We start from the raw sequence: 24,946 nt of genomic DNA, 5'->3' as shown, positions 1-24,946 counted from the left end.
TCATAGATTGTATTTTTATCCTCTATAAAGTTTAAATTTAGTCAAGTTCAATTAAAGTCAAGTTATATCAATAACAAATATTGATTATTTTTATCATTTTGTTGTTTTATATATAAGAACCATATGAATCAACCAATCAATTTGTATTGAAAATATCGTTTTAACATACTTTCTTGGGATTGGCTTTACGAGATTTTCAACTGCCTGGACGCGCCAGGTATCTACCAATCCCGTTGCAAGGTACAGACTAGCCAAGTCTAACGATAAAAGAACGGAAAAATGGAGTCGGGTTAATATACTCTATCAAAATGTACATACTTTTCCTTAATTCCATTAGAAATATACTGTTTTTAACTATAGGTCATTTTTTTGTTCTTTATTTTTTATTTTTTTATCACATTATCGCTTTATTAGTGCCATCTATAAATACTTATTTTTATAACAGTGAACTTTCAAGGGCACAATAATTCTATTGAATTTTTTTTTTTTCTTTAAGGTTAAAGAAAAACATTTCTTTGAACTTAATATCTTCTTATTAATACTGCTATATTTAAAGAAGAAATCTTAATAATTTGATGTCATTATTTGTGATACTACAGTGTCGGTAGAGATAGAAATATCAAGAGATTTTAGAAGATTTAGTGTTTCTTATATGAAATTAATATTCCCTCACCAAATGTGGAAAATGGTAGTACGTCGTACATAACTACGATATTGGTTAAATATATTATATTATAAATATTTGTTATTTGTAGATATGTTTCGGTCTTGGAGTCTATACCGGTTTATATCTAAGTCAGAATTATGAGGTATGATAACAAATAGTATAATATAATTATCTAAAGAATAATAACCAACACAATGATAATTACGCAATAATAATAACCAACACAATATAGTAAATTATATATTAAAATTATTAAAAAATATTTTATTCAACACATTGTAGATTCCAAAAGTAGATGATCCAAGTATGATACTGGCGAGATTGAAAGAACTTGCAGAAGATTATAAAAAAAAATGAACTTTATATTAATATATTATATGTGGTAAATGTAACAATATGTAATATTCTTAATTCGTAACAATGTAAAAATATATGTACATATAAACTTGCTCTTTTATATTTCTTTTAATTCATGTTTTAATAAATTATTTATTTAGACTAATACATTATTTATTTAAATAAACATTTTGCAATTACAATTTTTTATTTATCAATTAATAAATATATAATATTAGATATATATAAATCCTCCACCAGAATATTCTACTCTTGCTTGTGGTTCTACAAATGCCAGCCAATCAGATGCGTGTGTTGGTAATAAACCCATTGACTGACATTTGTATAATGCTAAAGCGATGTTTACTAATTGTCCAAAAAAGTATACAAATTTTTGACCAAATGCATGTGTTCCTTCTATCACCTTAAATGCTAAAAATAAATATATGATGTTATTGCACTAAACAATTATCTTTATAAAATAATTACATACTATATTTAACTTACTTTGTTGAAGTGTGAACAATGCTTTGACAGGTCTTATAATTAACATACCAACCATCATAATAGGAAATATGGAAATAGAATTACCAGCCATATACATTATGAATAAATTCATTGGAACTTGCTTAAGAGGTCCTAAAGCTAAATCCCAAGATTTTTTTATTATTAAATGGTTTGAATCTGTTTCTCTAAGATATTCCACACTCTGAAATAATGCTACTGTAGGAGTATAGCCTGGAGGAGAAGGTATATCTGTATTTTTCTCCTGTTTATTCCTATAAAAAAGTATGAAAGTATCCTATTATTATTATTAAAAAATTAAAACATATAGTAAAATATCTTAATTATAATATAAAATAAATTTATTATTTTTGAAAATTACAATTTCCAATTCAAATTTAAATTATAGCGATCATTGATATTTGTATCATTATATAGTTGATCATTATTATATAAATAAAATGAAACTTTAAATTTACATAAAAATAATAATATTTACATTTTTGTAAATTGCAAAAATAGGTTACGTACTTGTGAGAAAAATCTAATGCCCATTTCGATTTTTTGAAATTCTGTTTGGTAGTTGCCATTATTTCTTATTATCTTTGTCAAACGTATATATCTTTGTTAAAATAATTTATTAAATTTATAATTAAATAACCTATAATGATAGAACGTAAGATTCAATTGATAACAAATGATTATAAGCTATAGAACAACCATGGTATACGAATACATTGATTGGACAACTGATGTATTTATATTAACTGAACTATCATTATGATTACGAATGAATATAATATTAAAATATAGTAACAGAATATATAGTATAAACTTTTACGAATTCGTTGAATCTATAAATAATATTTCAGTATAAAACATTACGATGCTATACTATTTAATATAAATAAAAATAGAAATAAAGATATGATTGCTTATACAAACTTTCCATTGAATGCAAGGTCAGTTTCCATGAATTAAATCTCTCACGAATATTATATTTACATTACAATATTCCAAATTTGCATGTTTATATATATCAATATTAATAAATTATATCACTTTTAGAGAATAAAGATTAAACATGTACATATTTATCTATTTAATATTAATGTCATCAATACACACACACACACGTCATTTTTTTTAAGAAAAATAATAAATCATTATTTATAAATATGCATATATTTTATTTGATTATTTATAATCAGGTAACAAACTTAGATTTGTATAATTTAATCAATATTAATTAAGCATTATTATACGAATGCTAATATTATTATTAACATTATCATTAATCTTTTTTACATTCATTGGACTTTACATCATCACAAAATACCGTAAAAATCGTATAATTTTATATAAAGTAAAAATGCTTATCTATAAATGTTTTTCTTGTTATATATATATATATATATATATATATATATATATATATATATATATATATGTATATATATATATATATAAATATATCTTTACAATTACTGTGTAATAGTTGGATGTTGTGTGTGTGAATTACTATACTAATAAATTATCTATTATTTATCACTTTACTTTACAAGAAGAGGAATAGTCAAAATATGAGAACGGATATACAGGAGATTGTCATGATATAAATATGGATTCATTAATAACACTAACTTCAAATGTTTAGTTGGAATATTTTGCATTATTTTATACAATTGTTCACACGATAAATCAGAGAGATCAAAGAATAAATCAGCCTTGATTAAGACCAGGTCCATGTAATTCTATAAAACTTTCCAGGGAACGTGGTACATTACCACAATAAGATAAATTATACGTTTTTACTGCTTTTGCCGCCATACATTTTAGAGATAACTTTGTATGAGTACGTAGTACTATTTCAGCCACACCTGAAGAAAAATTATAAATATTCTCTAGTCACACATGTATATGTATGTGTACGTGTGTGTGTATATATAAAATATCATTAGCCATTAAAATTATTGTCCATGCACAATGTTATTTTGAGAATAACATACCCGTTGCTACAGATTCATATGGAGTCTTCCCATTACTATTTACAATATCTATATGAGCACCAGCCTCTATTAGTTCCATAATTATTGAATAAAGAGTCATAAAATCACTATAATGATATAAATTTATGAATCAATTTTTAAAACAATTGTATGATAAAAAAGAACATTTCTTTTTTCAATATATAGATATATATAATCATACCTAGTTGCTTTTTTATAACAAACAATAACATGAAGTGGAGTATTTCTTTCATCATCCATTGCATTAACATCAGCACCACAACGTACTAATAACTTTGCAGTAGCTGCACATGGAAATCTATAAAATATAATGTTTGAATTATTAAATAATTAATCTGTTTAATCTTATGTAAATTAATGCATAAAAGAGAACTTACTTGCATACATCATTCGTATGAAAATCATCAACTGGTGTTTCAGAATTGACAGCAAGATGTAGAAGTGTTTGACCATCCCTCATTTTAACTTGTAATGCACATAACTTGTGTACCAAATAGTGGGCTTTAGAAACATCTGCTTCATTGTAGTTTTTTTCATTTAATGTCATCAATTTTGTTAAAATTGTTAAAATATATAAAGTTGTTGTAATATTTGATTCTATCTCTTCCTAAATAAAAAACTTCAGATGTACATAAGTACTTTAAATTGATACAGTAAATAAAATAAATTACTTTTGTTATACCTACAATACATTGATCAATACCATCCATAGGATCTGGATTTTGCATTTTACTTTTATTACGTCCCAATTCTGTAACACATGCTTCTAATACATTTATAACTTGAGAAAAATCAAGATCTACTCCAACGTGAATCATTTGAGAGAAAACCTATAAATTATTTATAGACATTTCATACATTCCAGATATTATTTTCAAATAGATTCCCATGTATCTTTGTAAATTAACCCACCTGTGCAAATCGAAGAAGATCTTTCACAGCAGATACATTATTTAATTGTCTTAATTTTAATGCATGAAGCCATAAATCAATACATCTATCAAACCTTGCATTATCTGCAAAAACAGCACCTCTAAATATTATAGGATGTGGTAATTCTGGATTGTTACATCCTAAAAAATATTTATTTATCACATTTCGAGTAAAATGAAATATATATATTTTTTTTATACCTAGTATTCTTTCCCGAATTGCAAGAGATTCCATGTGAAGTGCATTGGGATTGTTTTTAATATTTTCTAATTTTTCTAATGTATCACATTCCTTCCAATTTTCATATGCTTTTACTGTTTCACCTAATTCTTTATACACAATATCATTAGGATCACTATATCTATAATTATACAAAAATATAATAAATTAAATTTAAAATAAAAAATAAATTAAAACGTCAGATTAAGAAGAGAATAAATATTTCATACCTTAATTTCATTGCTTTGTGCAAATACATATATGCCAATGTTAAGTTATACGAATCTTTATCATTTGCATAAGATGCCCCAAGTAATTCATAAGCATCAATTACTTCCCGTTTTGTTACCTCTGTACGAGCTGCCAAACACTCTACTACAGGTGTACGCGTTCGTTCAGCAGCTGCTATCAAAGGGGTCACACCACTCAAATTTTTTGTTATTTTTGTACCATAACTTAATAATTCAGAAACTATTTGTGTATGACCACACTCTGCTGCAAAATATAATGCTGTTCCACCACAAAGAGCTTTTTCATTAGGATCTGCATTATTTTTCAATAGAAAATTCACCTGCAACATACATGAGTAATATATAATGTATTAGCGTTCATTAATTATTAAAACAGTTTAAATGATTCTTTAAAATATACTAACAATATCTAAATGTCCTTTGTATGCTGCAATCATCAAACAGGTATTATTGAATTTATTAGATATGTGTATGTTTGCACCATGGTCTATTAAATATTTAACAATATCCAACCGTCCCTCAAAGCATGCAGCTCGAAGAGGAGTAGAATTAGTTTTGGTTGGATGATTTACATCTGCTCCAGCTTTAACAAGAGTTTTTACAACATTTAAATGACCTGCCCCTGAAAAATAAAATATTTAATAATTAATTTTAGTTAATACATTAGAATGTGTTAATATTTGTGTTAAGATTTTTTGTTAAGAAGGAATATTATTCAATAGAAAAAAAGGTTTAGTTATGCTGAAATACATTAATCAAAATTAAATTATTACCATACCTTCTTTAATAAGGTACTATGACTTCATCAATAGAGCCTTTTAGCCAGCGGTTTCAATTAATTACTTACAAAAAGCCATTTGAGTGTTTTGAGGAAGTTTCGTTTGCCATGTTTTCTCCATTTTTATCCTGAAACTGTACAGTAAGCTACACTGGATGAACATAAAAAAAGGACAATAAATAAAACATTTATAAAAAATGCCACGATTTGTTATATTAGTTTGTTTCTGTTTATCAATATGTAAAAGAAAACTTTTTTATATATATATACATGTATTGTAATATTAATAATTTTAAATAAAACATTTTCTCTCTTTTAAGGACATACTTAAAAGTATTTATGAAAAATATAGTCACAACATTGTGCAATATCATGTACATGTGGCATTAATTTATATTATTATATTTATAACTATAAAATACATATAGTATACTGTACTGTTTCAGTAAGAAATGGAAAAATCAGGGCTGCTATGTGCTTGTTAAATTTTACTCAAATAATTTTTTCAAAAGTTATTTAAACAATTCACAACAGTTAATAGAGAAATAACATATTTTTTTTTTCATACTCTTGCATTGAAATACTTAGTTGATAATTGACAAAAATTATTAAATTTAATGTTATATATTGAATGATTAGTTTTAAAATATAAATTATAATATATTTACAAATTCACTACAATCATTGAAACCTACAATAACATAAATAAAAATTAATTAAATATTTTGTGATAAACAATATCATACCTGCGGCACACCAAAGGGCAGTAGCTCCATCAATAACATATCCATCAAATTTAACGATTCCTTCTTGTTCCAGATCAGGCTTAAATTTATCAATTAACATCTTCACAACCCTGTCATGTCCGTATCGTGCTGCAATTATTAAAGATGTACATCTTTGTCCATCCTCCAAAACTTTCTGTAAATATTCATTAAAACTATTATTATATTATATATATATACATATATATATATATATATATATATATATATATATATATATATATACATGTTTAGAATATATAGAACATATTTTATTAATAATTTCATTGTTTCATAAGTAAAGAATATACAAGTATCAGAATTTTTATAATGTATTTTATAAATATTTATAACTATTATATCAATAAAATATATGAAATATTTACCTGATTAATAAGATAATCAATATGTCCGGGTGGTTTATCACTAAGAAGACCATACAATACAATTGCCATTCCATCTCGTGCAGCGTAATAAACTCTTTTAATCAATGATGTTGAAAGTTCTGTATCTTCTTGTGCAGTCTCAACAGCACCCATTTTCGTTAATCTATTTGAACTCATAAAATATATTTTTTCAATTACGTAGTAAAAATATCACTCCAGTTTCTAACAACGTAGAGCCGTAACCTCAAAGCTCGTATGTTTGTTTCTGTTTATAAGAATCAACGCACAAGAAATACATGGATTAGTTCTACGGACAACTATTTTAAGAACCGTTACACACAAAAATATATCGATCCTAATGTTATAAAAATAGCGATGACTTGCACTTTTGCGATAGAGAATTGGTTTCTCTTAACAAAGACCTGATTTGTTGCTTATAAAATAGTACTCGTTAGTACTCATATTACACTGAACAATTAAAAACTCACAATACAAAGTTTATACGATTATTAATAATTAATATTCTTATTGGTATTTACTTTTTTTCATAGGTTCATATCTATAATAAATTTGATCAAATAACGTTGGAATATTATTTTGGAGATTCCTTTTTAATATACCCCTATTCGAACTACTACAAGCTACACAAACACGTATTGACACAAGTTAGTCCTTTCTTTTTTTTTTTTATATTGATGAAGATACACAATTGCACATAAATATCTTAATTCCTTTAATATTTCCTTTTAAATTTATTTATCATATATTCCTTTGACATTGTAACGTTCATTTATAAATGTACTATCTTAAGTCATGTAGGTCTACTCAAATCTACGATTGTTACGTATTTCAAGGATAAAATGTCGACGTATATATGTATATGTATTTGATTATATTCATATCTTTTTATTAAATATAATTTTCTCTTTGTTTTTATTATGTCCATTACGTTTTTTATATATGATTAAATAAAAAAAAAAGAAAAATAATAATAGAATTTATGACACTAAGCTACATAAAATATTGATATTATTATTATTGATTAAAAGACAAAAAATTGAAATTGACTAAATAATCGTGATTCCATAAATTTGAAATTAATCTTTTTAATTCTTTTTTCTATTAATAAATATTATCACATGTGAAATAATTGGGATATAGGAGTGAGAGATTGAGGTTACAAAGTTTTTAATATTATCATATAAAAATATATAATAATAAGGAAAATTGAATAATAATGTAATTTTAATAAATTTAATATTATCCGTATATTTTTAGAGTACGAAAGGTATTAGTAATACAATCATGCTATAAAACTATTTAAGAATGTTTATTTTTAATATACCATGAAATTAGCATGTATAATACACATATATTAAATTCATTAATAGAGCTGCACAATTAATATGTATTGAATTAATATGTAATATAGCTATTTCCTATATTACGAAAGAGGATTCTATAAAAATCACAAATATATTTGACAATATAATTTACAATCCAACTTAATAAAGCACTGGTATCGATATAGCACTTCGATATGAAATCAAGTGTGTAGAACTAATAGTAATTTATATATCTAGTATGAATTTCGAAAAGAAAATTGCATTCATGTATACAATACTCCATTCTAGCAAGAATCTTATATTGTAGGAACACTTACGGCCAATAAATGTACATAATTACAAATTATGGAAGTACATTATTACATATACCCATAATCACAATTAATTTGATAAATAAATCAATAATTAAAATTGACTGATAAAATTTTGACTATTTTGCTAGTCAAATTTTAGTAAATTTTTTTATGGCCAAAATAAAATTATTTGAAAATTTACAAATACATTACTGTGTAAAACGAAGAGAAATATCATTACTTTTTTTAAAAAAAAGAACATTTATAGAGAATTTTATCAGAACATTTGGTTTCTTTATGAATATCTATTAAGTAAATATTTCATTTATTCATATTTTTTTCTTTTTTTTCTTCTTTTTCTTTCTTTTTTTAAATAACATGTGCATTGTAATTATTGTAAGAGATTATACTAATACATAAAAAGTAAAATACAATTGAACATATTATGAAAGCTTTACGTGATTGTTAGATTACTTATAATTTGAAACTGAAGATCTGATCATCAGGAGTTAGTACTAAATGATAAACTATGATCAAATTAATTTCTTTGTACATATTTTGATGTATGTTTAACATGTCATTTTAAAAATAGATAATTTCTTAATGTGTTCTATTCATACAGCACATAAGAAATGATGATCATGTTAAATGCATCATCATATACTTGATATTTTAATTTATGATTAACAAGTCTATGAAAATGCATTTTAATAAGTTTAATACGTTAATGTTATACTACAGCGATAAATCTAACTAGCTACCTGGCTCAAGAAATAACACAACTTGATTTTTCTTGTACATTTCCATCAGCCTTTTCAATTTCAATCAATAATGTGTGAAAAATATCAGCAACAGACTAAAAAATAGTAAATAAATTATAAGTAAAAATACTTATAATTTATATTAAAACATGTTTCAATAATTATTACATTAAACAAATATACCTCATTTTGTTTTGCACTGGTTTCTAAAAATGCTGCATGCCAAGCGTCTGCTAACTGTTTACCTTGTGCAGTTGTTATCATTCTGTCTACATACAAATCAGTTTTATTGCCAACCAATACAATTGGAACACTAAAATTATTATGTTATTATTATTATTATTATTATTATTATTATTATTATTTATACCAAAACATTGTTATCATTACTTATATAAAAACATCAACATACTGGACTTTTCCTGTAATATCAAGTAGCTTATCATAAATAATTTGTACAACTTCAAAACTTTTTGCACTAGTTATACTATAAACCAAAACATAACCATGGATATCCATTGAATATTGAGTTGGAAATATGCTATATTCATCTTGACCTGCAGTATCCACTAGTTTAACCTCATAATCTTGACTATTTACTCGTGTACTTTTGGTAAATGCTGTAACATACAAATATCTAATTTTATAAATGGACAAAATATATATTATGATAAACAAGAATATGCCTTATATAAAGAATATAAGAACATAAAAATTTAATAATGTCACTTTGAAAATTTACTGCTGAAATAAAGCATAAAAGTAGAATATATAAAAGACACATACGACACATGCACGCAACACACGTTAATAATGCATAAGGTAAATTAAAAATAAGACAAAACATAATAAAAAGATACTTCTTACTATTTTCTATCGTAGGGTCATATGAATCCACAAATTGTCCCTCGACAAATTGTATGCTTAGTGATGATTTTCCTGTAAGATCAAAATGATTATTGTATTAATTATATTAATTTAGAAAATATTAAGAAATAAGATTTGAAATAATATATCAGAAATTATCAAAATTATCTGTATATTTATATACAATTAATTGGCACATTGATATAATTAATTGATTTTTTTTTAAAGAATATTCTCTTTCTTTCTCTTACCTACTGATCTATATCCCATAATAGCTATTTTCCTCTGTTTTGGTGGCATTCTTTAGCATTCATAAACAGAAAAATGTTATATATACTTCGTAAAAAAAAGTGCATACTCCAGTTAAAATCTGAAATCATAATATAAAATCTTCATATAAAAGTATATGTCTTTAGATTTAAGCGACGGGTTTCTAATTCTGCATAATCTCTTACTTTCATATGTCTAGAGATATTTAGTACATTTTCCATACTTTTAAATCCTGCACTTTTCACCTAAGATTGATGAAATATAAACAATAAAAAGTTGTTAAGTAAAATGACGAAGTAATTTTAGTATTTATAATATTAAATCTCTTCTCTATTTCATTTTTTTTTTCAAATTATTTGCTTAATTCTTACATAACTTTTCAATTATAATCATTAATGTACGCGTCACAATACAAACATATATAAATTTTGTTGAAACATTTCATCCTTGTAAAATTATAAAGACAAGAACAACTGTAAACTTTATATTAAATTTTTTATAAATATTGGTTAATATATTTTCAATATTAGAGCAATTTGATAAAATATTACTTTTTTTATTCTCATGATTTCTATATTCTTGTAAACAATAAGAGAATATATATATATATATATATATATATATATATATATATATATATATGTATATATGTATATATATATATAATTAAAAGATAAAAATATACAATCTTTTTATATGGGATAACAATGTGATAGAAATTAAAGGTTGTGAATGCATGCGTGAGAATAATATCGATTTATTATTTTGTTTGATGAAATAATTATTTCAAGGATAACATAAACATGAACGAAATGTATATAAATCTGTCTATATATTGAATATCGTTTATAAAAAAAAACGTACTTAAGTTTTTAATATTCCCATACAACCTCCTATCTTCATAAATTTATGATTTGCACAGCTTATCCTATAATGAAAAAGAAACTGCACATATTAAAGCACAAACACAATAAACAATATTACTTCTCTTATTTAGTTTACTACTACGCATAGTTTAATATAGTACTCAACGCGAAAGAAAGATTGAATAAAGTAAGCTTTACACTTGTCGACAAATTATACACCTAAAGGCTTTCGCCATGTTTTTGATACGTTAAATTTGTATGTACACTCCTAAATACCAATAGGAATGTAATGTTAAAGAGCACTCTGTTGATAGAGCAATGATAATGGTGAAAACTCAAGGCTACAAAAGTAAGAACCAATCACAAGTTTTATAACACAAGGAAATTAAATTAAACAATAAAAATACAAGTTTTATTTATAACAGATTTAATTAGACATACGATTAATCAATAGCATTTATTATAGCGATCTAATTTCCTCTGAAATATAATAAAATGTATATTAAATATAATAAATTGTATTAATTTGTGGTTTAAAGAATAAACTATTTTATTATATGAATAAACATTATTCATATTTTTAATGTACAAATTTTTGTTGTAACAAAATGTTTAACAACAAAATTTTTACAATTATTTGTGAAAAATTTTAATAGCAAATAATAAGGAAATATTTATTCAATAAATATTTATTCCTTTGTTTTGGTGGCATTCTTTAGCATTCATAAATAGAAAAATGTTATATATACTTCGTAAAAAAAAGTGCATACTCCAGGTAAAATCTGAAATCATAATATAAATTCTTGATATAAAAGTATATGTCTTTAGATTTAAGTAACGGGTTGCTTAAATAAATATTTATTCAATAATTATTATTCCATGAATTCAATAAAATTTATTTGAAAAAAATATTTAATGCATCGAATATTAACTTTCAGCTAACAGCCTTCAACTTTCACCAAGCAGTGGATAAAAGTAAAAATCTTTGAAAAGTAAAATATCAAAATAAAATTAAAAAGTAAAATATCTAAATTACGTAATATCAATTATCGTATTTTATTATAAGATGGTTGTTGTATATGGAAATGTGCAGATACATATATTAATAGAAATAAAAAATATTAATCAAGTTTTATAACACAATAGATATAGACCGTTAAAATTAATATCTACATTTTTATTAGTTGAAATTTAATTAAAATTTCTTGAAGATAAACTTATTTTTACATTTACTTTTCATACACTGCGTACGAAAAGCAGTAAGAGAAAGTACATGACAATTACTGTCGAATGTGTCAAAGACAATAGATTAGTTGAATAGAAAAAATAAAAATCAAAAATTAAAAAAAATATATATATTATATGTATATTTCATGAGTGTATATATACATATAATGCCTATACGTGATCTGCGTATTCAATATACAGTTCATTAGAAGTAATATCTAACTTTTTATACATTACTTGAAATTTAATTAAAATTTCTTAAAAATAAACTTATTTCTATATACTCTATAAAAAAAAATAGCAGAAAGTACATGATAGTTGTTATCGAATGAGTCTAAATTAAATAAAAACCGGACAAAATTCAAGAATATTATTAGTATAGAATAAAATTAAGTTTATTAATGTATGAAATATATGTACATATGATAACATACACCTATAATCCATATATATGATACATTTATGCTATATATATTAAAGTCTGATATGAAATATGTACAATGAGATTGATAAACCACAAATGATTAAATCAAGTTTATAAAATATCATATATAATGTAAATGAGAAACTACTTAATAAAAACTGAAATTAATGCAGCAGAAAAGTCTGAAAGGTTTCGATCGACCTGTTTACCGTACTTTTACCTAAATTCTCCGAATAGAGTGTAAATACATACACATGACATATAAACACACACACACACACACACACACACACACACACATATATATATATATATAGAATTTTATCATGGTCAACTTCTTCTTAATTTGGCTATTTGTCAGAGAAACGAAATTCTTAGGAAACCTTTTATTCCCGACCTTGACATAACTCGTTAACAATGTTGATTGGAAATCATTTATTCGGTAGTCGATTGGAAGAAGGTCTACATCAGAAAATATAACCTAATTACCTATAATTAACTTGACAATAAAGTTTTGGTATTACGAACTCTAAGAGCACAGATGAATTAAAAAGAGTCTTAATTGATAGTGTCGAAATGAGCGGACACTTCGGACACGCATGCGCAATGTGTCACCTTGCGTGTGACACAATTATATATATATATAATTATATATATATATATATATATATATATATATATATATATATATATATATATCAATCAATTTATTAATTTTGATTTATAATTAAAATGTAGTACTCCACTTAAAACTTAAGAGTCACAAAACCATTGGAAGTTTTATTAATCGGTAGTATGAAATTAGATAGGTATTTTCTCATTTGCCATTTCGAATAGATTTTTACCCAACACACACACTTGTTATCACATTCACAATGTGAATCAAGATTATATAAGAAATAATTATATAAAAATAAAATAGTAAATAAATAATATTTCTATCTTTATAAAAATGTCAAGATACGTTTAACCGTTTAATTAATATCATAAATATCATTATTCCAATTGTTGTTGTTCTTTGTCTAATTTTACTTTAATGCTATATCTATTTCGATTTATAGGTATCCATACAATCAGTATACTTCTGTAAATATGTCTTTATCGCGATTACATTTATTTTTAAATGATAGATACAACGTGATTCTAATCATTTGCTTTCCTTTATTTATTTTAATATAGCTTACAAGTTTTACTTATTATACTAATACCCGTTTCTTTCCCCATGCTTTCCTTTCATGCCAAGTGTTACTCGTGTTGGTGACGAACAGTGTGGGTTTACTTTTGATTTAAGTTTTCTTTTTATTTTTCGTTTCTAAATGAAGATGTAGATAGATTATTTTATTATTGAATATATTTATTATTATATTTATTTTAAAATTATATACATAAAGTTTCAGATAGGGGCCGTATACATATATACATCGATACAAAGAATTGAGAGAAGAAATAGAGTTTTCTTATGCTGTTTTAGTTTATTCTTTTTGCAATGAAGTTATACATGATATTGAATGAACAGCTTTTTAGCACAATCACATTTGTATATTGATTGTATATTGGGTTTAGAAACATTCTGTATATTTCTTTTTTCGATGAAGGTAAAAATAAAAATGGTTGAAGAAAATTTTGTCCACGATATAGAAAAAGTTAATTTTTAGAAATAGTGGTATTATTTTTACAAATGGAACTCAATATCTTCTTTTTTTGTTTTTTTTTTCTTTTTTACAAACAGAAACATATTTTTCTTATAAGTGTACTTTTAAGATCGTGTATTCAAGATATTGATATAAGAAATATATGTCTTTAATTAGAATTATATTCTTTATTTTACAAGAAATTTCGAAATGTTAATTATTATTTATTGCGAATAATGTTTCAATAAATCTATAATACGATCGTTCAGTAACTCTTTTACATTTCTGGCGATTATGAAATCTATGTGAGTAAAATGATCATATGGTACAACTTCAAATAATTGAATATTTGGTAATTTTTTGTACAGCTCGACCAAAAACTACAAAATAATAAGTAAAGATTTATTATTATAAAAAAAAGTGTGTTAAATACACACTAAAATAAAATTAAGAATAACCTTATCTGGTACAAGTATATCATTTTTTCCGTATATCAAGGCCACTGGTGCCGATATTTTTGTTAAGTCGTATTCAAGTGGTACTTTTTGTTTATATAGTTTCATATTATATTCATATCCGTAGTCATAGCTTTGAAACTTTTCTAAAAAACATAATAATAACATAATTATAAAATAAACATAATAGTTTTAATTAAAAGTAACGATGACGGAAATGTGCATTAAAGTCGAATTAATGCATATCGTTATATTAAAGTATAGATACTGTACATAGATTACAAGATAATTTTACCTGTCATGATATTTTGAATGTAATGATAATAAATATTGAAAGAACCACCTGATGGATAATAATTAATAAACTTATATATTTCTGACTGTCGTGCGTGCGTATGTTGTGTATGTGTACATATACAAAAGAAAATAAATCAATTAGTTGTGTTTCATAATTATTATCAAATATTCAAATTATATTTGACTTACAGGTTTATTTTGGAAAGGATCTGATCCAAACAATCCAAAAATTAATGGAACACATAAAGATTGCAAAATAAATTTATAAGAACAAGCTGCTATCAATGATTTATTTATAATTGATTTAGGTGTTATACCATAAATTTCTCCTGATTCTAATAAAAACTGAAAAAAAATTAATTGATTAACATGTTGACTGCCATTCATATTCGGGCGACAGTAGAATTTCTGATTAGGCCGCGTCACCCGTATTGGGATGACGCTTCTTTGACTACTTGCGAAGGATATTCGTATGTGTTTGAAAAGATATTTCACAAAGAAAGTAACAAAACTATTGAATATTAATTAATATAAACTATATTTATTAATATAAACTTAAATTTATAATGAATATTCATTAATATAAACTATTGTTATAAAAGTAATACGAAAATGGTTTATTAAGAAAATTATGTAGAATGTAAAACTTTAAAACATTCTATACAAAACTGAGGTTGGTCGGGACAACTTGGACAATAAGTTGTTGTTTTCTTTAAATTCTAAAATAAAAAAATTTTAAATAAAAAAAAATTAAAAAAAATTTTTTTTTCTTTTATAAAATTTTTTTTTTTTTATAAATTTTTAATTTTTATTATTTTTCACGGTACGCGTGGCCTGAAGGAGATTTTACTGAAAACGCGCGTGGCAGTCAACGTATTAATTAATTAAGTAAGTAAAATAATTTTTTTTTGAATTTATTTGGAAAATATATTGTTTTTATATAAAGAAAAAAGAAAAAAAAGAGAAATCGTTAAAAACAAGAATGTGTCAATTTTATTTATAATATGTAATATTTTGTGTATTATATTTTATTTATCTCTTTTACCTTGGATATTGAACTGTATGTCATTATAAATTTCATTAGTGGAGATATAATATCTTTCTTCCAGTATGCAGTAGGTGCCAAACTTATAACTAAACTTATTTTTTCATTATAATCTGGCTTCATTGATAATAAAACATATGATAATGTTGTGCCCATTGAGTGTCCAATAAAATAAAGTTTTTTTGATTTTGTATAATTAAGAATATAATCGATAATTGCTGGAACATCGTAAATTGCAATTTCGTGATAACTGTAAAAAAATGTTTAATTTTTTTTTTTTTATTATTAAACAAGAAAAAATAATATACCTAAAGACGAAAGATTAATTGAATTTTTCTTTTTTTATAAATTTATTTTGTTATTCATTATCATTTATCATAATGATAAGGTTTACCTAAATTGCATAAATTCTTTATCCTTCGATGAAAATTTTACATGAGTTTGACCGTATATATTTCCTCGAGCATTTCCCAGCCATACATCAAATCCAGCATCCGCAAGTGAACACGCTATTATAATAAATAATTATATTATACAATGAATATTAATGATTAGTGACTTAAATAACCTTCCTATAACAAGATTCATTTGTATCATCTTATGAAATATTACAAAGTAATACTAATTAGCCAAATGCGTTTTATGTTATTTTGAAATCATGTTCTCAGAATATCATATTGTAACGTTTTGTGTGTGCGAGTGCGTGCTTGTGTAAATATCATTATTATTGAAAATATTTACGAAGACTTCTTTTAGAGCCATATAAAATCCAATAATCGGATGAAGCAAATGCACCGGGTTGCATCAATATTATTGGTCTTATTTTATGGGTAATATTTGATACGGAACTATAAGGTATTCTATGAAACAATATAGTATAGCCATCTTCTGTAACAACCGTATGTTCTTCCGCAAAATATCCATTCTGTTTAGCTAATTCTATCTGAAATTAATTGATTTGTCACTTACTCCTTTATATGTTGTAATACATATAAATTGAAAAAGAAGATATAACATATTATTATAAAAATAAGTGTTTTACTTACAAAATCTGAAGTAACATTACTTAAATATGGAGTTTTTAGAAAAAAAAATTTTTGAAATATTGAAAATGGTTTAATTTTGAGTCCGAAAAATATTAATAAAATTATTACTATCCACGTTGACAATTTCATTATTTTTTTTTATTTATATTGGTTTATACAATTTTTAAACCTGTAAACAATTATATATAGTTCTTTGTAAGCGTTTTAGATCGTATTTTTAATTATTCTAATATATATAAACTACTATTTGAGATTACGCTAAAATACTAAGATAAGGTGTACATGTGTAACGTAAATAGAAACACTACAAAAATATGCAAGAATTGTCAAAAACTTTAAAAAGCGTTTTAATGTTTGTATTAAATGTGAAAAAATTAATCGTACCATAAATTATGCTATGATAAATTGTTTCGTAAAAAGAATCCGTCGTTGAAAATTTCACATAATGAATAAATATAACATAAATAGGGGGTTCAAAAAAATAAGAGAAAGCACTTTTTATTATATATGATGGATTAATTTCGAAACAGGACAGCGATATAACCAGTGATGAATGACAAAGATAGCAGATCAAAAAAATTATGTACTTACAAAAATAATATGTATTTTCATTAAACAGTCCAGATGTAATATACCACAAACAGCACAAAACTTAATTGACGAGATAGAATGCCAGAGCAGTCGTTTTAATACCCGCTGTGGATCTTTAATATGTGGGAAGAGAGATTTGTTTCAATTAATAACTAAATCTCATTGGTTCTAATTTTCCCTCTCCCTGCGTCCTCGTTAATTTTCTTGGTGGGGTGTTTGGATGATTAACGGAATTTAATAGATTATTCATCAGATTTTTTATTATTATTCGATAATTGCCTCTTGTTTTAGAATTTACTTTGCATTGCAAATTAACCAGTTTAACAGGTCAAACAGGATTTAGAGAATATATATATATATATTCTCTATATATAGAGAATATATAGAGAATATATATATATATATATATATATATATATATATATATATAATTAATCTAATGAACCTTTACCGTGTATATATATAACTTATAATATATATAACATATTATATAAATGACTTACATCGTTTTTGTTGATTTTTTTCATTTTTTTTTTTTTTGTTTAAATTTTACATAAGCAAATCGTTAAAACTGTTTCATTAAATCTAATAATCGATCATATAATAGTGCTTTTACATCATTCGCTATAACAAAATCCAAATGAGAAAAACACTCGTACGGCACAGCTTCGCACGTGACGACATTAGACAATTTTTTGCTCAATTCAGTTGCATCCTAAATAAAATTAGATAGGTAAATAAATGTTTTTAGATAATCTGTCTAATTCTTTTAAGAAAGTATAACAAAATTTAACTTACTTTGTCATTCGTTAATACGTCATTAATTCCATAAAATAATGCTAATGGAGCAATTATTTTCTTTATGTCATAAACCGGAGGATTTACTTTTTTATAGTGAATAAGATTACCTTCGTACCCATAATCATAAGCTTCGAAATTACCTTACAATAAATACGATAAGATATATATATAAATATTTTATTTATTGTAAAATTCAAAAACGATATTGTAATAATAATAATAACAATTATTATAGAAAGAAAAACAAAAAATGCACCTGTTAGATAATTTTGATAATAGTGGAATAGACTTTGAGTTGATACACCAGCAGGTATATAATTCAAGAAGTATGGTATCAATGACTGTAAATGAGATATTAATGTACATTTAATGAACAATCACAATCAGTTTCAAATATGTTGTATTATGTATAAAGATATAAAAAATATCTATATTAACGTGCGCGCGTTGCGTGCGTGCGTGCGCGTGTAAATGTGTATCATTGAGTATATTTTTAGCTTACGGTATTTGTTTGCACAGTATCACGTCCTGAAACTAGATACAATACCGACGCACATATTGAGTGGAAAATCGATTTCTCGTTACATAATTTGGCACCCAATAATTTCATCATTTTTGATTGTGATAAGATGTCATAAATCCCCTCTGCTTCTAATATTCTCTAAAAAAAATTTTTTATTTACACAAATAATAATACATATACACACACGTACGTATATAAATAATTATTATATGTTTACAAAATATATGGATCTGCGCAATTAATATTTACCTTTATTTTTGGAACGTCTTTTATGATACGTTCTAAGCCTGGTGGAAATTTGTGTTTAAAGTAAGAAACTGGTGCTAAGCTTATAACTAATCTCATTTTATTATTATAACTCGGTTTCATGGACAACATAACGTAGGAAACTGATGTACCCATAGAATGTCCTATGTAAAATAATTTCTTCGATCCTGTATAATTAAGAACATAGTCGATGTTTTGAGGAGTATCATGTAAGCCAATATCGTGGTAGCTGTTGAACGGAAATAATTACATATACATATACATATACATATATATAAAAGAAATATATATTAAATATATAAATAATATATAAAATTTGTATATCTACACGAATATATAAATATATTGTATGTACAAAAATTAAAAAATTAAAAAAATACGATACAAATTTTATCACGTACAAAGAATTATTATTGTTTGATTGTAATGAAATAATATAAAATCGTTAAAAAAATTGTCGATAGTTTTTAATACTATACAGAAGATGATGCTCGACAGAAATATACTAAATATTTTATTCCTTCAAAATGAAGAGGTAGATATTTCAAATAATTAAAATGGTCTTTTTAAGACTTACAAAATTATTACCTAAATGATATCGACTAATGCTTATTTTGTTTTTACCTGAATTCCCAAAATTTTCGATCGTTTGTCGTCAAATTGACATGAGATCTGCAATAAGTATTTCCTCGGAAATTTCCAAGCCAGACGTCATATCCAGTATCAGCAAGTAAAAAAGCTAAATATATATAAGTATGAGTAATTTATTAATTATTTATTATTATTATTATTATTATTATTATTATTATTATTATTATTATTATTATTATTATTATTATTATTATTATTATTTATATATTTGAATATATTAATATATTTGAATTATATTATAATATTTAGTATAATTATTATTTAATACATTAATACATTATTAAGATAAAATATATATATACTTAAGATCTAATCTAATCACTTACGGAGATTTTTCTTAGGCTCAAGTAATACCCACGAATCAGATGATGCTGTCATACCGTGTTGTACAAATACGACATCCTTCTTTTTATTTATGTCTGATAAAGGACTATTAGGTATTCTATGCATTGTCAGTATGTAACCATCGTCCGTAGTTACTTTGTGCTCCTCGGCCGGGTATCCATGACGTTGAACTAATCCAATCTAAAATCAGATATAATTTGATATGTATTTGTTTTGAGTATTATCAAGAAATAACAATTTAGTGCAAAACAAGATTATAACTATGTGTATGCGTGAGCGTGTACGTGTGCGTGTGCGTGTATGATCATTTAATAAATTACAAAGTAGTAAATTATTTTATTAATATATAAATATAAGTACTATTAGAAGTAAACAGTTTATTATTAATATATTTATGAATCAAATCAATATAACGTTATATCAAAATATTTCAATAGTTTTATTTAACAAAAAACTAAATTTTATATATATATATATTTTTTTATTTTATTTTATTATAAGATATAATTGAGATAAAATATATTTGATAAAAAAGACCAAAAATAATACTCACGAAATCTAAAACAGTATCATCGCCATTAAGTTCTGATTCGCTTCTTACTTTCTTCAATTCATTTTTATTCGAAGAAAGAATATATTTTAACAAAGAAAAAGATGAAGTTCTTCCCAAACAACAATCGAATAATAATAGTATCGTTAAAAGAATTAATTTCATTATTCAATTCGTTATATATGAAAAATATAGATATATATCAATCTCCGTTGTATCTTCCGAGAGGAAAGTTGTATCTTCTATTTAAGATATGCACGATCGATTCTGCTTTATATATCTCCCGTTGGTACAATCAAGTGATAATTACTACTTTATTTTCTTTGATTTGTTAGAACTATTCATTTTGAATCATTTAATATCATTTAAAACAAAGATTTCAGAATTGTTTGTGATCATGGAACCGACTTTGAAAATCTGCGCTATTCTATATTTTTTTATTATTTATTTTAATCTTTATTTTACATATGTTAACATATTTTTAATATATTTTGTATTAATTATTTACACACACACATATAAATGAGTATATTAATATGCATATATAATTATAAAATATATATTAAATCGTTATATATATATATATATATATAAAAGAAATATATATTAAATAGTTATATAGAAATATATATATATATATATATATATATATATAGTTATGTATAATAAACAATAAATAATATTGCCACAAATGAAGAATATTAAAGAAAATTTTTTCCGTTTTTGAAAAAAGGAAAATTATTTTATTATCTAATATTTTTTATTTTTTCAAATTTTCTGTAAATATTCGAACAATTTGTATTCTTTCAAATATGAATATTCAAGCAACTTATAATTTACTTATAACTATATGCATAAGTATCAACATATTGACTATTGTTTCATAACACATTTGTAGCGTGTAATATAATTTCATGGTATATAAGAAGTTCCTGTTTGATCATATACTAATAAAGATGTTATTGTATGTTTTATAAACGACATCATCTCTCTTTCTTTCTCTCTCTCAAACTATAACTAATAGTTTGTAATGATATATTATTGAACATCGTCTAGAAGTTTCTATTATTATTCATATAAGTAAAATGTTGCTAAATGCTCATAATTACTACTTTCGACATATACTCTTACTAGCAAATAATAAATAGTAGCAAATAATAAATAATTTCACATATTTCATTTAACCTGCATAATATTCCAAAGTTTCATCAAAAACATCTTTCATAAATAAGTTGTAAGTATCCTCTTGCAATTGTATCGCTGCCTGTAATAAGGAATATATTTATGTATATATACTTAATTTGTTAATATAATTAAATTATATGCGTTTTAACTATATATAATATAAATAATAATATTATAATATATATTTGTATATTTATTAATATTATATTTTTAAATATATAATACATATATATATATATATATATATATATATAATAAATTTATATAAATATAATATATATAATCGATACATGTATAATATATATGTGCCTTTAACGAATTTTTTTCCATTTTATCTGATTCATATATTTCGCAGAGTTCTTCATATTCAGATAATTTATCATCCATATCTGTGTCGAATCTATTAATCAAACTCAATAATTGGGCTTCGGTTTTCAATCTATAAAAATCAAATATACACGTATCTTAACTAATTAATAAAAATACAAATATAAATATTTTAAATTTCAAATAATATAAATTAAACCATTATCATTCTTAATAGATATCTAGAATTGAAATAAATTACCTTTTGTTATTAATATCTGACGTCGTTTTGAAATTAGCAGTTTTTATCATTGCAAACTCCTCCTTCATTTGATTTAATTTATTATATAATTCGTCTCGTTTTGTTTCCGAATTTTTATAAAGCAAATATTGCTTTTTTTCATATTTATTACTGAAAAGAAAAAAAATCACTTAATCGTAAATTCATATAATTGTTATGAAAGTTTATTGTATATTTACCCGACACTTTGTAAATCTTCTAGACATATTTCATTCAATTTATCGATAATTATTGTATCAGTTTTGTATTGTGTCATAGTACTTTCCATTTCCTTTTCTTTGTTTTCTCTCTGAGCTTTTAAATGTGCAGTAAGTTCTAATAACATGAGAAAAAATTTTGTTTAATATTTTTTTTATACAAAAATACTTTTTATATAGATACAATATTTTGTTTATATACAAATATTATATATAAACATTTTATACAAATATTTTATATATATATATATATATATATATATATATATATATTTCTATATTTTTTATATAACAAAAATGTTTCTATATCTTTTTATATAAAAATATTATATAAACAAATTATTATTATATAAAAAAAAAATATTCTTTTTTACTAAATATAGAAAAATGTAATAAAAATACATTGCAATATATTAATTACTTTTTGTTTCTTCAACAGCATTTTTATCACGCAACCAAACATTTCGGTAATGCATATTTTTAATCATTTCTTCTTCTGGTGTTAATTGCATTATTGATATGATATATTCCATAAAATAATATATATAATGTTTAAAAAGCAATAATTGCGCTGAAATGTTCATCTGACATGAGGCAGCTGCTTTACGAATACTGGGATAACTATATAATATCTAATTAAAAAACAATTTTTTATTTTATAAACGATATCTCTTGGAATATTTCATTTTTATTTATTTTTTTTTATTTTATTATTAATTAAATAAAAAATACGTTAAGCATTTCGTAAACCATAGGATCCGTAATATTTTTATCTGTAATATCTTCTTCTAATGTATTTGTCGATGATTCGTGCAAAGTCCGTGAAATTTTTGATTCATCTAAAAGATATTAATTTTTTAAAAATGATACGTAAATAATTACATAAAAATAAAAATATTTATATTTTTGATATCTGCATTACTGCATCTTTGTAAATAATTTTGAAATAAAAAAAATAATTTTTAATTACATAAATGTGATTTATGTTCCGATTGCGTTTGATCAATAGAAAATACAATATTATTTACCAACTCCATTTCTTCTTTGGTAAGAAGTGATTGTAATGTTGAATTTTTAATTAATAAAGGTATTGTAATCTATAATTATGTATAATCATTGTTATAATAAAAAAATATATAAAGTATTATAACTATTTAATATATTAATCTTATTTATTAAACATTGTTAAATTTAATATGAATTAATTATAATTTAATATTATTTACTACTAATTGAAATTTATCCATGGTTTCATAAAAAATTTGCATAATATAATTCAAAATAGAATCTAAACCATTTTTCTTCAGCTGTTTTTTAAATTGTGACATCGTATCATTAATTGTACCATTCTTCTTTCACGATTTTTCACATTTATTATTTACGTTTGCATTTACAGTGATATGACAGTAAAATTTATTTTAATGAACTAAGTTAATGTGAAAATTAACATCACACGTATTGTTTAAAATATGCTACGAAACATTTGAATTAAATTTGTCATTAGTGGACGAAGTGACATCTACGATAGGACATTTCTGAAATATTGCTTTATCATTGGTTGTCGTTAAACGCAACATTAATCATGATTTATTATAAATGAAGTATTGCTTACAAAATATCTTTTGCTAGTAAATAATTTAATAATTAATATAATAATATAAAAAATCATTTATAATGAGTAAACATTGAAAATAAAAAATATTTTTATAAAGTACGAATATACAAGTGAGATACTATTGGCTAGTATTGACCAATTACGACGAACCTTTAAGCAATGTAAGGTTATCTATATAGATGGCAGTTTAAAATAGAAATCAAGCTTGAAATCTTTTA

General features: G+C 23.6%; 4 protein-coding genes across 12 annotated transcripts; all 4 read right to left on the bottom strand.

Annotated features, from left to right (window-relative positions):
• Positions 1–1,136: 1,136 nt before the first annotated feature.
• Positions 1,137–2,336, bottom strand: LOC124950927 (ER membrane protein complex subunit 4). The gene is made up of 3 exons (XM_047498427.1): positions 2,039–2,336; positions 1,511–1,782; positions 1,137–1,435 (listed from the first exon to the last, which is right to left on the bottom strand). The coding sequence occupies exons 1-3, from the start codon at positions 2,095–2,097 to the stop codon at positions 1,239–1,241; spliced, it is 528 nt and encodes a 175-aa protein (XP_047354383.1). The 5' UTR covers positions 2,098–2,336; the 3' UTR covers positions 1,137–1,238.
• A 636-nt stretch (positions 2,337–2,972) lies between these two features.
• LOC124951062 (protein fem-1 homolog B) lies at positions 2,973–7,719 on the bottom strand. 6 transcript variants are annotated; one of them, XM_047498823.1, is made up of 12 exons: positions 6,869–7,719; positions 6,465–6,639; positions 5,788–5,869; positions 5,345–5,523; positions 4,920–5,260; positions 4,671–4,831; positions 4,450–4,610; positions 4,224–4,367; positions 3,915–4,144; positions 3,719–3,835; positions 3,517–3,623; positions 2,973–3,387 (listed from the first exon to the last, which is right to left on the bottom strand). In XM_047498823.1, the coding sequence occupies exons 2-12, from the start codon at positions 6,507–6,509 to the stop codon at positions 3,230–3,232; spliced, it is 1,725 nt and encodes a 574-aa protein (XP_047354779.1). In that variant the 5' UTR covers positions 6,510–6,639; positions 6,869–7,719; the 3' UTR covers positions 2,973–3,229. The 6 variants fall into 6 exon arrangements, with proteins under 6 accessions (XP_047354779.1, XP_047354777.1, XP_047354776.1 ...); XM_047498821.1 differs by lacking the exon at positions 5,788–5,869 and having other exon boundaries at positions 5,345–5,562; positions 6,869–7,040; positions 7,408–7,719; XM_047498820.1 differs by lacking the exon at positions 5,788–5,869 and having other exon boundaries at positions 5,345–5,562.
• Positions 7,720–8,177: 458 nt separating this feature from the next.
• On the bottom strand, positions 8,178–11,462 carry LOC124951084 (GTP-binding protein Rheb homolog). Of its 4 annotated transcripts, none has more exons than XM_047498868.1 (7): positions 11,270–11,462; positions 10,591–10,650; positions 10,387–10,505; positions 10,136–10,207; positions 9,681–9,888; positions 9,452–9,581; positions 8,178–9,363 (listed from the first exon to the last, which is right to left on the bottom strand). In XM_047498868.1, exons 3-7 carry the CDS (start codon positions 10,433–10,435, stop codon positions 9,274–9,276), a joined length of 549 nt encoding a protein of 182 aa, XP_047354824.1. In that variant the 5' UTR covers positions 10,436–10,505; positions 10,591–10,650; positions 11,270–11,462; the 3' UTR covers positions 8,178–9,273. The 4 variants fall into 4 exon arrangements, with proteins under 4 accessions (XP_047354824.1, XP_047354826.1, XP_047354825.1 ...); XM_047498870.1 differs by having other exon boundaries at positions 10,387–10,436; positions 10,629–10,650; XM_047498869.1 differs by lacking the exon at positions 10,591–10,650.
• A 2,880-nt stretch (positions 11,463–14,342) lies between these two features.
• Positions 14,343–21,360, bottom strand: LOC124951150. The gene is made up of 17 exons (XM_047498981.1): positions 21,128–21,360; positions 20,556–20,754; positions 20,203–20,317; positions 19,561–19,807; positions 19,291–19,449; positions 19,045–19,129; positions 18,786–18,928; positions 18,560–18,702; positions 17,664–17,700; positions 17,397–17,516; positions 17,092–17,293; positions 16,745–16,859; positions 16,351–16,600; positions 15,495–15,650; positions 15,304–15,388; positions 15,012–15,154; positions 14,343–14,933 (listed from the first exon to the last, which is right to left on the bottom strand). The coding sequence occupies exons 1-17, from the start codon at positions 21,287–21,289 to the stop codon at positions 14,778–14,780; spliced, it is 2,517 nt and encodes an 838-aa protein (XP_047354937.1). The 5' UTR covers positions 21,290–21,360; the 3' UTR covers positions 14,343–14,777.
• Positions 21,361–24,946: the final 3,586 nt, after the last annotated feature.

The sequence above is a fragment of the Vespa velutina genome, chromosome 8, assembly GCF_912470025.1.
Source record: "Vespa velutina chromosome 8, iVesVel2.1, whole genome shotgun sequence".
In the NCBI taxonomy this organism is placed as follows: Eukaryota; Metazoa; Arthropoda; class Insecta; order Hymenoptera; family Vespidae; genus Vespa; species Vespa velutina.
This window is presented reverse-complemented; position numbering and strand designations above follow the sequence as displayed.

Bases quoted from the DNA above. Each gene is read 5' to 3' on its own strand.
- LOC124951062 (XM_047498820.1), bottom strand. From the start codon at position 7,045: ATGAGTTCAAATAGATTAACGAAAATGGGTGCTGTTGAGACTGCACAA. The intron at 5,563-6,464 runs GTATGATATTGT...TTTATTTTTCAG, and splicing joins TGCCCTTTGGTGTGCCGCAG to GGGCAGGTCATTTAAATGTT. The intron at 3,836-3,914 runs GTAAGTTCTCTT...TATATTTTATAG, and splicing joins CATACGAATGATGTATGCAA to ATTTCCATGTGCAGCTACTG.
- LOC124951084 (XM_047498868.1), bottom strand. From the start codon at position 10,435: ATGCCACCAAAACAGAGGAAAATAGCTATTATGGGATATAGATCAGTA. The intron at 9,889-10,135 runs GTAAGAAGTATC...TGTATGTTACAG, and splicing joins TGACCCTACGATAGAAAATA to CATTTACCAAAAGTACACGA. The intron at 9,364-9,451 runs GTATATTTGTTT...ACTATTTTTTAG, and splicing joins CCAGTGCAAAACAAAATGAG to TCTGTTGCTGATATTTTTCA.
- LOC124950927 (XM_047498427.1), bottom strand. From the start codon at position 2,097: ATGGCAACTACCAAACAGAATTTCAAAAAATCGAAATGGGCATTAGAT. The intron at 1,783-2,038 runs GTACGTAACCTA...ACTTTTTTATAG, and splicing joins GCATTAGATTTTTCTCACAA to GAATAAACAGGAGAAAAATA. The intron at 1,436-1,510 runs GTAAGTTAAATA...ATTTATTTTTAG, and splicing joins ATTGTTCACACTTCAACAAA to CATTTAAGGTGATAGAAGGA.
- LOC124951150 (XM_047498981.1), bottom strand. From the start codon at position 21,289: ATGAAATTAATTCTTTTAACGATACTATTATTATTCGATTGTTGTTTG. The intron at 17,701-18,559 runs GTTTTAACGATT...ATATTTTTGTAG, and splicing joins TTATTAGATTTAATGAAACA to TGTTTCTATTTACGTTACAC. The intron at 15,651-16,350 runs GTAAAAGAGATA...ATTTTTTTTCAG, and splicing joins CATACAGTTCAATATCCAAG to TTTTTATTAGAATCAGGAGA.